This window comes from Procambarus clarkii, chromosome 43 (genome assembly GCF_040958095.1).
Source record: "Procambarus clarkii isolate CNS0578487 chromosome 43, FALCON_Pclarkii_2.0, whole genome shotgun sequence".
Lineage (NCBI taxonomy): Eukaryota > Metazoa > Arthropoda > Malacostraca > Decapoda > Cambaridae > Procambarus > Procambarus clarkii.
This window is the reverse complement of record NC_091192.1, coordinates 33955949-33970202: the sequence shown is the minus strand read 5'-3', so window position 1 is coordinate 33970202 and position 14254 is coordinate 33955949. Positions and strand designations below refer to the sequence as shown.

General features: G+C 38.8%; 2 protein-coding genes across 4 annotated transcripts in view; both read left to right on the top strand.

The window, feature by feature from the left end:
• Positions 1-14254, top strand: part of LOC138349978 (potassium voltage-gated channel protein Shab-like) — a 588390-nt gene that overhangs the window by 23952 nt on the left and 550184 nt on the right. The window lies entirely within an intron of this gene.
• The window catches only part of LOC123755943 (ATP-dependent RNA helicase DDX24), a 38492-nt gene continuing 27716 nt past the window's right edge, over positions 3479-14254 (top strand). The window contains exons 1-5 of one of the 3 annotated variants that reach the window (XM_069300225.1): positions 3479-3641; positions 4266-4478; positions 7851-8282; positions 10136-10669; positions 10925-11115. In XM_069300225.1, the coding sequence (XP_069156326.1) occupies positions 4281-4478; positions 7851-8282; positions 10136-10669; positions 10925-11115 (1355 nt within the window). In that variant the 5' untranslated portion in view covers positions 3479-3641; positions 4266-4280. Of the gene's footprint in view, positions 3647-4265; positions 4479-7850; positions 8283-10135; positions 10670-10924; positions 11116-14254 lie in introns of all 3 variants that reach the window. The other 2 variants (XM_069300224.1, XM_069300226.1) reach the window with 2 other exon arrangements.

Below are 14254 nucleotides of genomic sequence, written 5' to 3'. Positions count from 1 at the left end.
TTAGATTCTAATTAGAATTTAGAATATCTGGAAAGGACTAGAGACAATTCTATAACCAATGTTCCAGCGATGTGTAAATATTTCATTCAAAAATGATCTGCTACCAGAAATTTTAGCCAAATATCCCCAGTTTGCTAAACTGTAGGTAGTAACTAAGTGACTGTAACCTACCCACCGCTGCCCACTGGATGGGGGGCGGTGTGCAAGGACGACATATAAATTTTGACACTAGCTCTCCACATATGTCAGTTGCTTAATTTAGACCTGTACTTGAGGTCGATCTCGAAACCCATTGTTGATGTGACGACTTAGAATTAGAATTATTAATCTTACTTTTTCGGTCATATTTAATAATATATATATATATATATATATATATATATATATTATATATCTATATATATATATATATATATATATATATATAATATATATATATATATTATTAATATGTCACTATATTTAATAATATATATATATATTATTAAATGTCACTATATATTATTAATATGTCACTATATTTAATAATATATATATATATTATTAAATATGACCGAAAAAGTAAGATTAATAATTCTAATTCTAAGTCGTCACATCAACAATGGGTTCGAGATCGACCTCAAGTACAGGTTCTAAATGAAGCAACTGACATATGTGGAGAGCTAGTGTCAAAATTTATATGTCGGGTCACAACTTGTCGGGTTCCGATTGCATTACTCCGGGGTGTGACTTGTTGGGCTTTGAGTTGTGCATGGTTGTGCTCCAGTTCGTACATGGTTGTGCTCCTGTTCGTACATGGTTGTGCTCAGTGGTTGTTTGTATACTAGTGCTCCAGGTTTGTTTGCTAGGGCTTTGTTTCTTTGCAAGGGGCTTTATGTTTGTTTGCTAGAAATTTGGGTTTCTTTTTTTGTGTATAGTTCAATTGTTTTGATATGGCTCCATAGTTGGTTTCTAGGACAAGTGGAGGGTTTTAGGTAGCTCTAAGCAGATTTTTGTTTGGTCGAGCTAGGAATGGAGTTTGGTTGTGCTCTGGGGACTGTTTAGCTTTATGGGGGTTGGATGAGATGTATACTTGCTAGGCTTACGGTTACACAACTGGTCGGGGTCTGGTTACACACTGGTCAAGCTTCGGTTACACAACTGGTCGGGCTCCGGTTAAATAACTGGTCGGGCTCCGGTTAAATAACTGGTCGGGCTCTGGTTAAATAACTGGTCGGGCTCCGGTTAAATAACTGGTCGGGCTCCGGGGTGTCACTTGGGCATGGTCGGGCTTCCGTTCGTGCATGGTTGTGATCCAGAGGTTGTTTGTTTGGTTCGTTCATGCTAGGCTTGTGGTTAGACAACTGGTCGGGCTCCGATTACATAACTCCAGGGGTGTGACTTGTTGGGCTTTGGGTTGCACATGGTTGTGCTCCGGTTCGTACATGTTGTGCTTCAGTGGTTGTTTGTGTACTAGTGCTTCAGGTTTGTTTGCTAGGGCTTTGTTTATATGTTTGCTAGAAATTCGGGTTTCTTTTTTTTATATAGTTCAATTGTTTGATATGGCTCCATAGTTGGTTTCTAGGACAAGTGGAGGGTTTTATGTAAGGCTAAGGAGATTTTGTTTGGTCGAGCTAGGAATGGAGTTTGGTTGTGCTCTGGGGACTGTTTAGCTTAATGGTGGGGGTTGGATGAGATGTATACTTGCTAGGCTTAAGGTTACACAACTGGTCGGGGTCCGGTTACACAACTGGTGGGGCTCAGGTTACACAACTGGTCGGGCTCCAGTTAATAACTGGTCGGGCTCCGGTTAAATAACTGGTCGGGCTCCGGTTACACAACTGGTCGGGCTCCGGTTAAATAACTGGTCGGGCTCCGGTTAAATAACTGGTCGGGCTCCGGGGGTGTCCCTTGGGCTATGGGTTGTGCATGGTCGGGCTTCCGTCCGTGCATGGTTGTGATCCAGAGGTTGTTTGTGCACTAGTGCTCCAGGTTTGTTTGCTAAGGCTCTGTTTATATGTTTGCTAGTAATCCGGGTTTCTTTCTTTTGTATATAGTTCAATTGTTTGCTATGGGTCAATAGTTTGGTGTTCAGGGCAAGTGGAGGATTTTTGGTAGGGCTAAGCAGATTTTCGTTTGGTCGAGCTAGGAATGGAGTTTGGTTGTGTTCAGCTGGGACTGTTTAGCTTTGTGGGGGTTGGATGAGATGTATACTTGCTAGGCTTAAGGTTACACAACTGGTCGGGGTCCGGTTACACAACTAGTGGGGCTCAGGTTACACAACTGGTCGGGCTCCGGTTAATAACTGGTCGGGCTCCGGTTAAATAAATGGTCTGGCTCCGGTTAAGTAACTGGTCGGGCTCCGGGGGTGTCACCTGAGTTTTGGGTTGTGCATGGTCGGGCTTCCGTTCGTGCATGGTTGTGATCCAGAGGTTGTTTGTTTGTGGTTCGTTCATGTTAGGCTTGCAGTTACACAACTGGTCGGGCTCCGGTTACACAACTGGTCAAGCTTCGGTTACACAACTGGGCGGGCTCCGGTTACACAACTTGTCAGGTTCCGATTGCATTACTCCGGGGGTGTGACTTGTTGGACTTTGAGTTGTGCATGGTTGTGTAGGGTTCGGTGTTGAATGAACGAAAAGGACATGAGCAGTTTAAATTGCGAACGCATACCAACGAATAACGCTAGTATCTATATAACAAATTTATTGTCCTGTGGAGTTGATTTAACTTCCAGACACGTTTTGTTTAATAAATATTAAAGATTTAGTGGCTGTTTATGAAAGATATTATATAAATACACATTCTACTTCTTAATTATCACCAATTAAATTTGCGACACTTTGAGCCATGAAATGCGACGACTGGATCACTGTGTACAGGAGGCTGATATGGCAGCAAACACTCTCCAGGTGACCATATATCTTGGATAAGTTGCTCCACACAATTGTCGCTTGGACCGTCGACTTCCTATGGCGTCACCTCTCACATATTTACGTCTCATTTCTTTATGAAATTAGATTATTTCAGAGTAAAAATAGGTTTGATCATGTTCTACGTGTAGCACCCAACATTATATTAAGTAAATATACCATATTTCTTCATTACTTACGTAATGCTAGGACGATTTGTGTAGTTTTGGGCCGATTTGGGCCGATTTGGGTAATTCTATGGACCGCAGGAGGGTGCTGTGATGAAATGAGGATATTAGATGAACTTATAGGTAGCTCTTGATCTATACTCTCTAATCCCTGATATTATAGGGTGTACTGCTACCCTATTACTCAACTAAGTTTGTTAATAATAAAACAAAAGGGGCTTAGATCAAAAAGTGAACCGCTGTGCGTGATTGGTATTTTACTAACAAACAACAAAAATGTACAATGTAATCACTATTATCAAATCCTCTGTAATTTTCCCATAAATAAAATATTATTAGTATTGTGATTGGTGTTATTATAATTATTTTTAAGTCCTGGGGATTTTAGTGGATGTGAATGTGTGTGCCATGTGGTGCTGGAGGTAAACATTGGTCGACTCCGGCTGCCTGGAAGATGGAGGGCCTTACACGCTAATGTGCAAGAACAACACTAATGTTCACAGAGTGCGCTCTTAATATCCATAATAATCAACCAGTTCAAACAATAGGTATCACAGAGAAGGTGAGGTTAGTCTTCGCCAGCACTATTGACCGCATACAACTGCAGCTGTCAAAGAGATTAGCGTGTACTCGTTCAAACTCTGCATCGTTTTGAATGTATTTCTAATTGTTAAACGATTTCGTTAAAATTACTGTTATCGGGGACAGAAAGTCTGTACGTAGGCATATTGAGGTCCACCCGCCCCTTCCCCTCATTTTCTAGGCCAACTACTGACCATCCCTAGAAGGGAACCTAGGTACGGTCCGTCTAATTACCACAAGCTACACAAGCTTCACAACGCTTCCTGGCAATACGTTAGTAATGAATAAATATGATTTATTTACTCATTATAATGTTGGTGCTGAATGTACAACACGAAAAAACATAATTTTAATCTGAAAAAGTATATTTTTATAAAGAAATTAGACGAAAATAAAGAGCTGGGACACAAATCAAGTCGACGATCCAAGCGTCGGTTAGGTTAGGTTAGGGTTAAACACTCGAGCCCGAGTGCCTGAGCCTCAGGTCGGGCTCTGGGAATAGAAGAACTTTCAAGACCACTTCCAGGTATACTCCTGGATTTATTTGTCTGTTGCTATTTGATGTTTATACAACTTTTTCATAACTTTTTATTTTCCTTCACAGGCCAGCAGTTAGAAAATGGGGAAGAACAGAGGTAAGGCAGCAAAGAAAAGTGGTGCAGCAGGAAATTCATCATTACTTTCTGCACCTGTTTCAACTTCACATGAATTTGAGGGCTTGGCGGGCTTTGAGGAAATTACATCATGTACACTTATGAAATTATCCAAGCGGGGACCAGTGAAGAAAGAAGTTTGGGAAGATGGAAAAATTGTCAAGGTAAGAAGTTATGGTAGTATTTTTGTATTCTTTAGATCCAAGATTGATACAAGTTTTCAGTTCTAATGGCAGCTATTAAACTAGTGAGTAATTTGATATTACCTTACAGATATTGCATTATAAATATTACACAGAGAAATCACATTATCATGATATATCAATGAGAAAATTCACATTAGCCGTGATGAGGATTCAAACCTATGCACTGGGAATACCCAGCGCATAGGTTAGAATCCTCATTATGGCTCCTGTGGATTTTCTCATTAACAATAATAATATTATTTATATACAGTGGCACCTCGACTTACGATTGCCCATACTTAAGATAATTTCAAGTTACGATGTAAATTTCATCGAAAAATGCAACTCGACCTCCGATGGTGTCGTCGACTTACGATATTTGTTGGTATACGTTCGGGTCGACCGAGCGCGTGGTTCCCGGTCACGCGGCCGACCTGCCTCAGTTTACTACAGCTGCCCGCTTAGTGACGATTGCGCCTATAAGAAATTTCGCTTTTGTGGTGTTTTTTTTTGCATTTTGAACATTAAAGTAATTATTATATATCACGCCATGAGTCCCAGGAAAGTCAGTGGTAAGGCTCAACATATGAGATCCCATGTAAGGATGATCATAGAGCAGAAACAAGAGATCATTCGTAAATATGAAGATGGTGTGCGGGTTGTTGGACTGGCTAGGCAGTACAAGAAATCTCAGTCAACGATATCCACCATACAGGCTAAGAAAAAGGACATTATGGGCGCTAAAGTGATGCATCATTACAGACAAATGTTAAAACGAAGGGAAAAACAAATGTCTCTTGACAAATTTGTAGTGAGACAAACAAGTACTGAACCACAACCAGGTCCTAGTGGTATTCAGGCAAAACGTAGGAGAGAGAGTACCCCAGAGAAAACATCACTGCCTGATGTGATAATGGAAGGGGACTTCCCTTTCAAACAGTAACAACTCTCCTCCCCCCTTATCACCATCTTCCATATGTCATCAAGAGCCCTCCATAAAGGTAAGATAAACTTAGGTACTGTATTGTAGTTAGAAAAAGCATTGTATTCAGTACAAAATGTATTTGTATGTTAATATTTTTGAGGGTGGAGAACGGATTAATTCAAATCCCTTTATTTCTTATGGGAAAAATCGCTTCGACTTACGATCCGTCTCTGGGAACGAATTAGTATCGTAAGTCGAGGCCCCATTGTATTATAATAATAATAATAATTGCCCAGAATGGCAGTTCACAATTTGGCCCAGGGAAATATGCCTCATAAATTCACCTTAAACTGTACTACTGTAGTGCCAAAACTAAGCACCTCTTCCCATCACACTACACCCTCAGCCGTGCTCACGTTTCTCAACTTAATTTACCTTTTTGTATGTGTGTGGACATTTTCTTGCTCCTAATTGCTCTAGCTTGACAACTACTGCCGGTAGACATATTTTCTACTTGCAAGTAATGAAATAATCAAAGAAAATTTTTAAAATAACCTTGACATCACACCACACGAACATAGATGGAAAAGCACATGGTTGGGATGCATCCAGTTTCAGCATGGTTACATCACATATGTGTCACATACACACTGTATTATTTAACCTGTAATAAATGTACAAATATAATAAAGCACTATTTTGTATTTTATATTAATGCTGTATATATGTAGGTAGGCCTATGCCAAGCTACCTGTTGTATGAAGAAGCTCTGGTACATAACCTGTCCGAGGTTGTTCCACTAACCATATTCTTTTGGTTCACTAAGGTTCTATTTTAATATGATTGGTTACTTCAGGGTTGCAGTGTACAGTATGAAGAAAATATTAAAAGTGGCAGAGAGAATTAGGTGGATCTGTGAAGATGATTCAGTCATTTTGAATGGTTTAGGGAAAGTATTTAAAGGAATTTGAATGTGGTGTAAGTGGAAGGATACAAAGAAGATGGATAGATATGGTTAGTGAGTGTGTGAGGAAGTGGGAATTGTATGTGTGTAAACTGTGTATGAAAGATTCATAAGAAATATTTCTAAATGGACTCAATTTGGTAAGAGAGTGAATGTTTGATGTTTTATAAATTACAATTAATGGAAAGCAGTTCACATGTTGATGTATGAAGGGGGCATGTTGCTACAGATGTATTTATTGAATTTAATTGTGCTGATGTTATGTTGCTGCAGTATATTATCTAGAAAATATAACAAAAGGACGGGATATTGTTTTGGGTATTCTTAATCGTCTTTACCTTCCTCATTTCCTATTTCTTCCCAAATTATATCTCTTCACTCTATGAAAATGGGGGAAACAGGATAATAGTAGTAGTGATTTTATATATATATGTGTATATATATGTGTATATATATATATATATATATATATATATATATATATATATATATATATATATATATATATATATATATATATATATATATATATATATATATATATATATATATATATATATATATATATATATAAATAAATATATATATGTCGTACCTAGTAGCCAAAACGCACTTCTCAGCCTACTATGCACGGCCCGATTTGCCTAATAAGCCAAGTTTTCATGAATTAATTGTTTTTCGACTACCTAACCTACCTAACCTAACTTTTTCGACTACCTAACCTAACCTATAAAGATAGGTTAGGTTAGGTTAGGTAGGGTTGGTTAGGTTCGGTCATATATCTACGTTAATTTTAACTCCAATAGAAAAAAATTGACCTCATACATAATGAAATGGGTAGCTTTATCATTTCATAAGAAAAAAATTAGAGAAAATATATTAATTCAGGAAAACTTGGCTTATTAGGCAAATCGGGTCTTGCATAGCAGGCCGAGTACGACGTTCTGGCTACTAGGTACAACATTATATATATATATATATATATATATATATATATATATATATATATATATATATATATATATATATATATATATATATATATATATATATATATATATATATATATATATATATATATATATATATATATATATATATATATATATATATATATATATATATATATATATATATATATATATATATATATATATATATATATATATATATATATATATATATATATATATATATATATATATATATATATATATATATATATATATATATATATATATATATATATATATATATATATATATATATATATATATATATATATATATATATATATATATATATATATATATATATATATATATATATATATATATATATATATATATATATATATATATATATATATATATATATATATATGTGTATATATCAGTATATGTGTATATGTTTGCTTATTTGTTGATGCTGCACTTCAGTAATTGTAAAACATTAATTTCAGAAGAAAAACAAGAAAGTGGCAGAAGTGAAAGAATTGAATATTGAATCTGAATTGGGTAGCCAAACTAAAAAGGAAAAGAAGAAGAAGAAGAAGAAGAAGAAAAAGAAAAAGAAGGCTTCAGATTTGGGCGATAAAGAAACTGACCAAAATGAATGTATGAATGAAATTCCAAGTGAAGAGAATATTGAGAACCTTCCAGACCAGGAGGTTGGACTTTCAGCAGTTAAGAAAAATAAAAGAAAAAAGCAGCATAAGACAGGATTGGAAGCTACTCCAGCTAAGAAAGCACGCTATGACAGTGCCACATTCCATGGGGGAAAAAAAGGTACTATACAGAAAGTGGATGTGTCTGCCTGGGAGAAAGTCTTCGTTCCCCCACCTGTGTTGCAAGCCCTGGCTGAATTAGGCTTCAGCCAACCCACAGAGATTCAGGTAATAAATAATTATTGTTCATTTTCCCATGATTAAATCAGTTTTCTTACTAAATGACTTTTTGTAGTGTCATTAGCTTAGCAACTTGAACTATGAATATCATTTATATGTGTATGTGGTGATTTTAGCAACACATCACTTGTAAGAAGTGTTGTTGGAGTAACTACATTAGTGTAAACAAAGCAGTCTACTCCAACTGGCAATTAGTGATGCATTCATTATTAATTTGAGGTGGGATTTCTTAGCTTAAACCACTTGGTTTCTTCCTTAGGCAAGTTCTGCTCCATCCAGGACATAAGACTTCATTTGGATCCTGTGTGACATTTGTTTAGTTGTATGGTCTTTTAACATATGAATGACACAAGGGTAGACACCTAGAAACTTTCATAATGTGTATAACATGAAACCAGCAACCAGTCACACGAGAGCACAAGCACTAGTACTCCACAACCAAGTTCTATTCACATCAGTTGAAAATCCCACCAAAGCACACGGACATACCATGCTACGTTGCGTATTAATACCATTTTAATGTTTATTGGTTCTTAAGGAACCAATGGAATTGTCACAATGGGGTTGTGACAATTCTTTGACAATTGACAATTCAATGAAACTTTTGGGCACATTTCCTTTCACTTGATGCCTCTCATCAACTAGTAGTAAACATAGGTACCCGGGAGTTAGGTATCTGTTGTGTTGCCTCTTGGTTAAGGTCAGTCATTGGCCTAGAGGGTTCTCATTAAGACTACATGCTTTCTGTACATTTTTTCATTTTTATTTATATATACAAGAGTTCTTATATTCTTGTAAAGCCACTAGCATGCATAGCATTTCAGGCAGGTCCTTTATCCTAATTTTCCCCGGAAAACGACCCACCAAATCGTTTAACAACCAGGTACCCATTCACTGCTGGGTGAACAGAGGCTACAGTTAAGAATTGGCGCCATGTCAATCCTCCCTGGCCAGGATACGAACCCAATCTAAAGCGCACGCGAAGCGTCTAGCAAGTGTCTTACCACTATGCCATGGGGACTGCTACATGACTGGGAAACAATATTTACTTGCAATGTATCTGAACACCTTGGTTTTCATCCATTGATTTGATCTGTTATAAAAGATAAATTTGGCCAAACTAAAACCCAAAGCAAGTCAATAGCATTTGCTGAAATTATTGTGTGATATCAAGTGAAGACCTTTATGATGTTATATGATTAACTATTTGCATAATAAGAAATGTGCTAATAAATGATTTAAATGTTTGTAACATTATGACAGGATGGACAATGGACACAAAATACAGTAACTAGATATATATTTGATGTAAATGGTTACAACAGTAGTTGATGCATGGTACAACAGTGTCATAATATGGTGAACTGTAAAGTGCTGCTCTTGAATACTGGTGGCAGCAGAGACCGGTCATGGTTGGTGGAATCAACACTGGTACAAGGGGATGCTGCTGGCTGCTATGATGTGAGGCTGTCGGCTGAGTTAGATCAGAGGTGGTGATGCTTCTGGCTCATCTATGTTGAGACTACCCTGATGCTGGGGTTAGACAGCCTTATATCCCTATCCACATGACTTGGTTTAGAGGAAGGCTGCTCATTAATTGGCTGATGGGAAACTGTGTGATATCATTTGTAGTATTATGTGGAATTCTTTGGAAAATATGTGCAGATGTCATTTGTAGTAATTGGAATTCCTGGAATATTTAAGTAGCTGCTACATTATTTATAATGTAGTTGCTACAGTCTCTTATAATGTTTTTGTGTATATTGAATAACTATAGTATATGTACTGTACAGTTAAAATTAAAAGTTTACATAGTTGACCAGAGTTTTGTGTTCTTTCAGAAACTTGTGCTCCCCGCTGCAATCAAAGGTCGCATGGATATCATTGGAGCTGCTGAGACTGGGAGTGGGAAAACTCTCGCTTTTGGAATTCCCATTATACATGGCATCCTTGTGGATAAAAAGCACGAAGCAGAGTGCCTACATGACGAGGCTGGGGATAGCGGTGTGGAAAATAGTGATCTTGAGTCTGAGCATGGTGCTCAAGTGCACGATGTTGCTACCTTAGAGAATAGTGCAAGTTCAGAATCTATTGATGATGATGATGATGATGATGATATTTTAGATGCAGATAATAAAGAAGTTCAAGAGGGAAGTTTTGACAATGAAAGTGACGATGATTTTGAAAGTGATGCTCACAGTGATACGACTTCTGAAAAGGCAGATGAAGATAACACAAGTTTCGGATGTGTAAAAGTTATAGATGATGTTGATTTTGACTTTCTTGATGAAAATGTGGCTACCAAAAGTAATGAGGAACCCCAGAAGCCACTTAGAGCACTCATTGTAACACCGACTCGGGAACTTGCTATTCAAGTATAGTATTTGCATAAAGTTCTCTGTTTACACTTTTTTATATAGCTATATTTTATTGATATGCAGACAGTGCATCATAATAATGTAGGGGTTGGGTGTCTAAATTGACATTTATCATAGTAACAGTAACAACAGTGCAATTATTCCTTGATAACTTGTTCCATAACATATTATCTATCTTATATTTGAATACTTGAATATTGGAAGTGTACCACTGAGAATCACATCAAAATATAATATTGTATCTCATTTTAGATCAAAAGCCATTTAGCAGCAGTACTGGTCCATACTGACATTCAAACAGCTGTGATTATGGGTGGTGTGTCGCATGAAAAGCAGGAACGTTTGCTTCGCCGTGGTCCCGACATTGTCATTGGGACTCCTGGACGGCTTTGGGAATTGATAGAGCAAGGCAACAAACACCTCACGCAGGTCCCAGATGTTCGGTAAGCTGTGTTTGAATTAAGGTTAAACTGTTCCCATTAAGTACTTAAAATTAGCAGACATATCTAAAGCTGATTTTTTCTGTGGAGAGCCTCTCCAGCTTCTCGGAGCTTATCGGGCTGATATATACCGTATGTATTAGGCTATGGCATCAGTCAATTCGACTGGAGTTCTATGCCTACCGGGAACCACGAGCCAGAACTTTGCCCCCTCAGAGAGGCATAAGGAGCAACAGCCTACAGAAACCTTTTATGTGGTTGGAAGCATTCTATGTCTGCTATTGACCGGGTTTGGCACTCAAAAAAGTAGGCGTCCCAAAACAAAGTCGACTCAAAATCGAGACAACTGGCTGCAACCTGTGGCCCAAAGCGACACAAGAACAAGCTGGACAAGAAACGTTGACCAAATAACATCGAGCCAGGACCCTGTTCAATCTCCAAAATCCCCATGCCCAACATCAGCCCAAGACATGTTGCTGAAGACAGCAATCAACGCAGCAACTTACGAACATAATGGACACGAGAATAGATCACAGGCCGGCTAGACTTAACCCTGCGGATGACCTGGGAGACCCAAGCCCTGGAACAGGGAACGAGGGAAACCATTTCAACCTAAAGCGTATCCCCGGCCACAGAAGCCAAGGCACGCAGGTAATGGCGAAGAGCCACAACCGAACACAACACATGATGTACCCCCAGCCTGATCAACCAAGCATTAATGACCTAAGGACCCCTCCGGAAGGCAGCTATCTCGTTCTTCTCCAGAAAAGAAGAAATCTGCAAATAAACATCGACTACCAGGACCGAAGGATCAGAAACCCCTGTTCTGTAGGAGAGCATGAAACTCGCTAATCCGACCCCCAGAAGCCAATGCCAACAGAAAGAGAGCCTTGGAAAAACCACAGTGAACCGAAGGGGCCACTACAAACTTAAGAGAAGAGAAATTAGAGAACTCTGTCCAAGGACCAGGACGGCTCAGGCTGCGTATGAGCAAGCCGGAGGTGAAACAAAGCACGAGGACGCTTATAGAATGGGGCAGAAGTGACATCCACCCCGAACGTAAGTGTCACACAATACGAGGCGGCAGTACTTGGCATCAAATGATGGTCCTGAAAAAGCCAAGAAAGGAAGGACAAGACAACCTGATCATAAATAGAAGACAATCTACGAAGAGAGAGAAAATGGCAAAAAGAACACCAGGAAACATACTGTCGCCGAGACAAAGCTCTCAGGTGGGACACCATCAACAAAGCCACCTGATCACCATATAGATGGTGATAAACTCCTTCAAAAATTGTGAGCGTTCTGCCTCTCTGTTCTGTTTTCGGTTGCAATTTTCTTACCAAGTGGGGTCTGTTTTGTTATGCCTACCTTTCTGGGTGCCTAACCGTGGTCGATGGCAGGGGGAAAAACCCTCAGTCACAGGAATTTTCCAGGACCATTGCACCCAATGTCTCTCTGAGGGGGGCCAGGTTCTGGCTCGTGGTCCCAGTAGGCCGAACTCATTGACTAAAGCCCTGGCCTAATGTATCGCATATTAGCCCGATAGCTCCAGGGAGCCGAAGGGGCTGCATGCAGAAAACTACAGTGGTACCTCGGAATGCGATTGTCCCTGTATGCGAGGTTTTCGGAAGGCGAGGTGTATTTACTCCAAAAATTTGTCTCAGAAGGCGAGGGTTACTTCGGGAGGCGAGTTTGGGCGCGAGTTTGTTGATACGCGTACAGCCGACCTAGCGCGTTCGTCGCCCCTCCGCCCCGCCGCCCCTCAGTTTATTATTGTCTCGCGCTCAGTGACTACCCCCACATCAATTCTTCTCGCGGATTTTCAGTGTTTTGTTGGATTTTTGGTGATTTGTCTATACAATTTGTTATTATATATCTCACCATGGGTCCCAAGAAAGCCAGTGGTAAGGATAAAGGCCAGAAAGCTCATGTGAGGATGACAATAGAGGAGAAACAAGAGATCATTCGGAAGCATGAGAACGGTACACGTGTTGTTGAACTTTGTAGGCAGTACAACAAAGCCACATCAACAATATGCACTATACTTAGACATGGGTTGACAATAGAGGGGTAAGGTAGGTTACAGGAAATTTATTAGGTAGTGCTTCGTTTTTATCTTAAACTGGTTGAGAGAGGTACAGTCTTTAACATGGTTGGGAAGGTCATTCCACATTCTGGGTCCCTTGATTTGTAGAGCATTTCTAGTTTAAGTCGTACTCTAGGAATATCAAAACTGTATTTATTTCTGGTGTGGTTATTTCTCTTTGTTACAAAGACAGACTAATTTAACTTAACCTTCCTAGGCCTAATATAGTGCATATGTGTTTAAGAAGAAAAATAAGATTATGGGTGCTAAAGTGGCAAAAGGAGTAAGAACATTAACGGCACAAAGACCACAAATACTTGAAGAAGTGGAAAAGTTGTTATTAATTTGGATACACGACAAGGAGTTGAGGGGTGATAGTGTTTCGGAGGCCATTATTTGTGAGAAAGCCAGGGTGTTGCACGAAGACCTTCTAAAGAATACCCCTGCAACGAGTGATGCAGATAAGAAAGAGTTTAAGGCAAGCAGGGGCTGGTTTGAAAAATTTAGAAAGAGAAGTGGTATCCATAGTGTTACAAGGCATGGGGTTATGTGATGTGATTATGGAAGGGGACTCCCCTTCCAAACAGTAACTCCTCTCCTCCTCCCCCCTCCTCACCATCTTCCATACGCCTACAGCACTCGACAGCAAGGTAAGTAATAACTGGAACACAGTTTTGTAGGTTTATTTAGATGAATTAGGTAAATTAGGTATAAAAATTTAGTTTGATGTGGGGTTTTTGGGGTAGTCAGGAACGGATTAATTCATTTCCCTCTATTTCTTATGGGGAAATTAACTTCGGAATGCGAGTTTTCGGAAGGCGAGGCGTCTCCAGGAACGGATTAAACTCTTATTCTGAGGTATGCCTGTACATTGAATAGTGCCAGAGAAGATAGCTCTGAAAGGTGATGGCTGTCAACCATTGATGTCAGAGAAAGGAATTAAATAAAGCTGATGAAGAAAGCCAAATTCAAAGACATGCAAATGGCTGTTTAATCATGCATGTTAAAAGAACATTAACCGTTGGACAGCGGTTATCTTTATATGTTGACTCA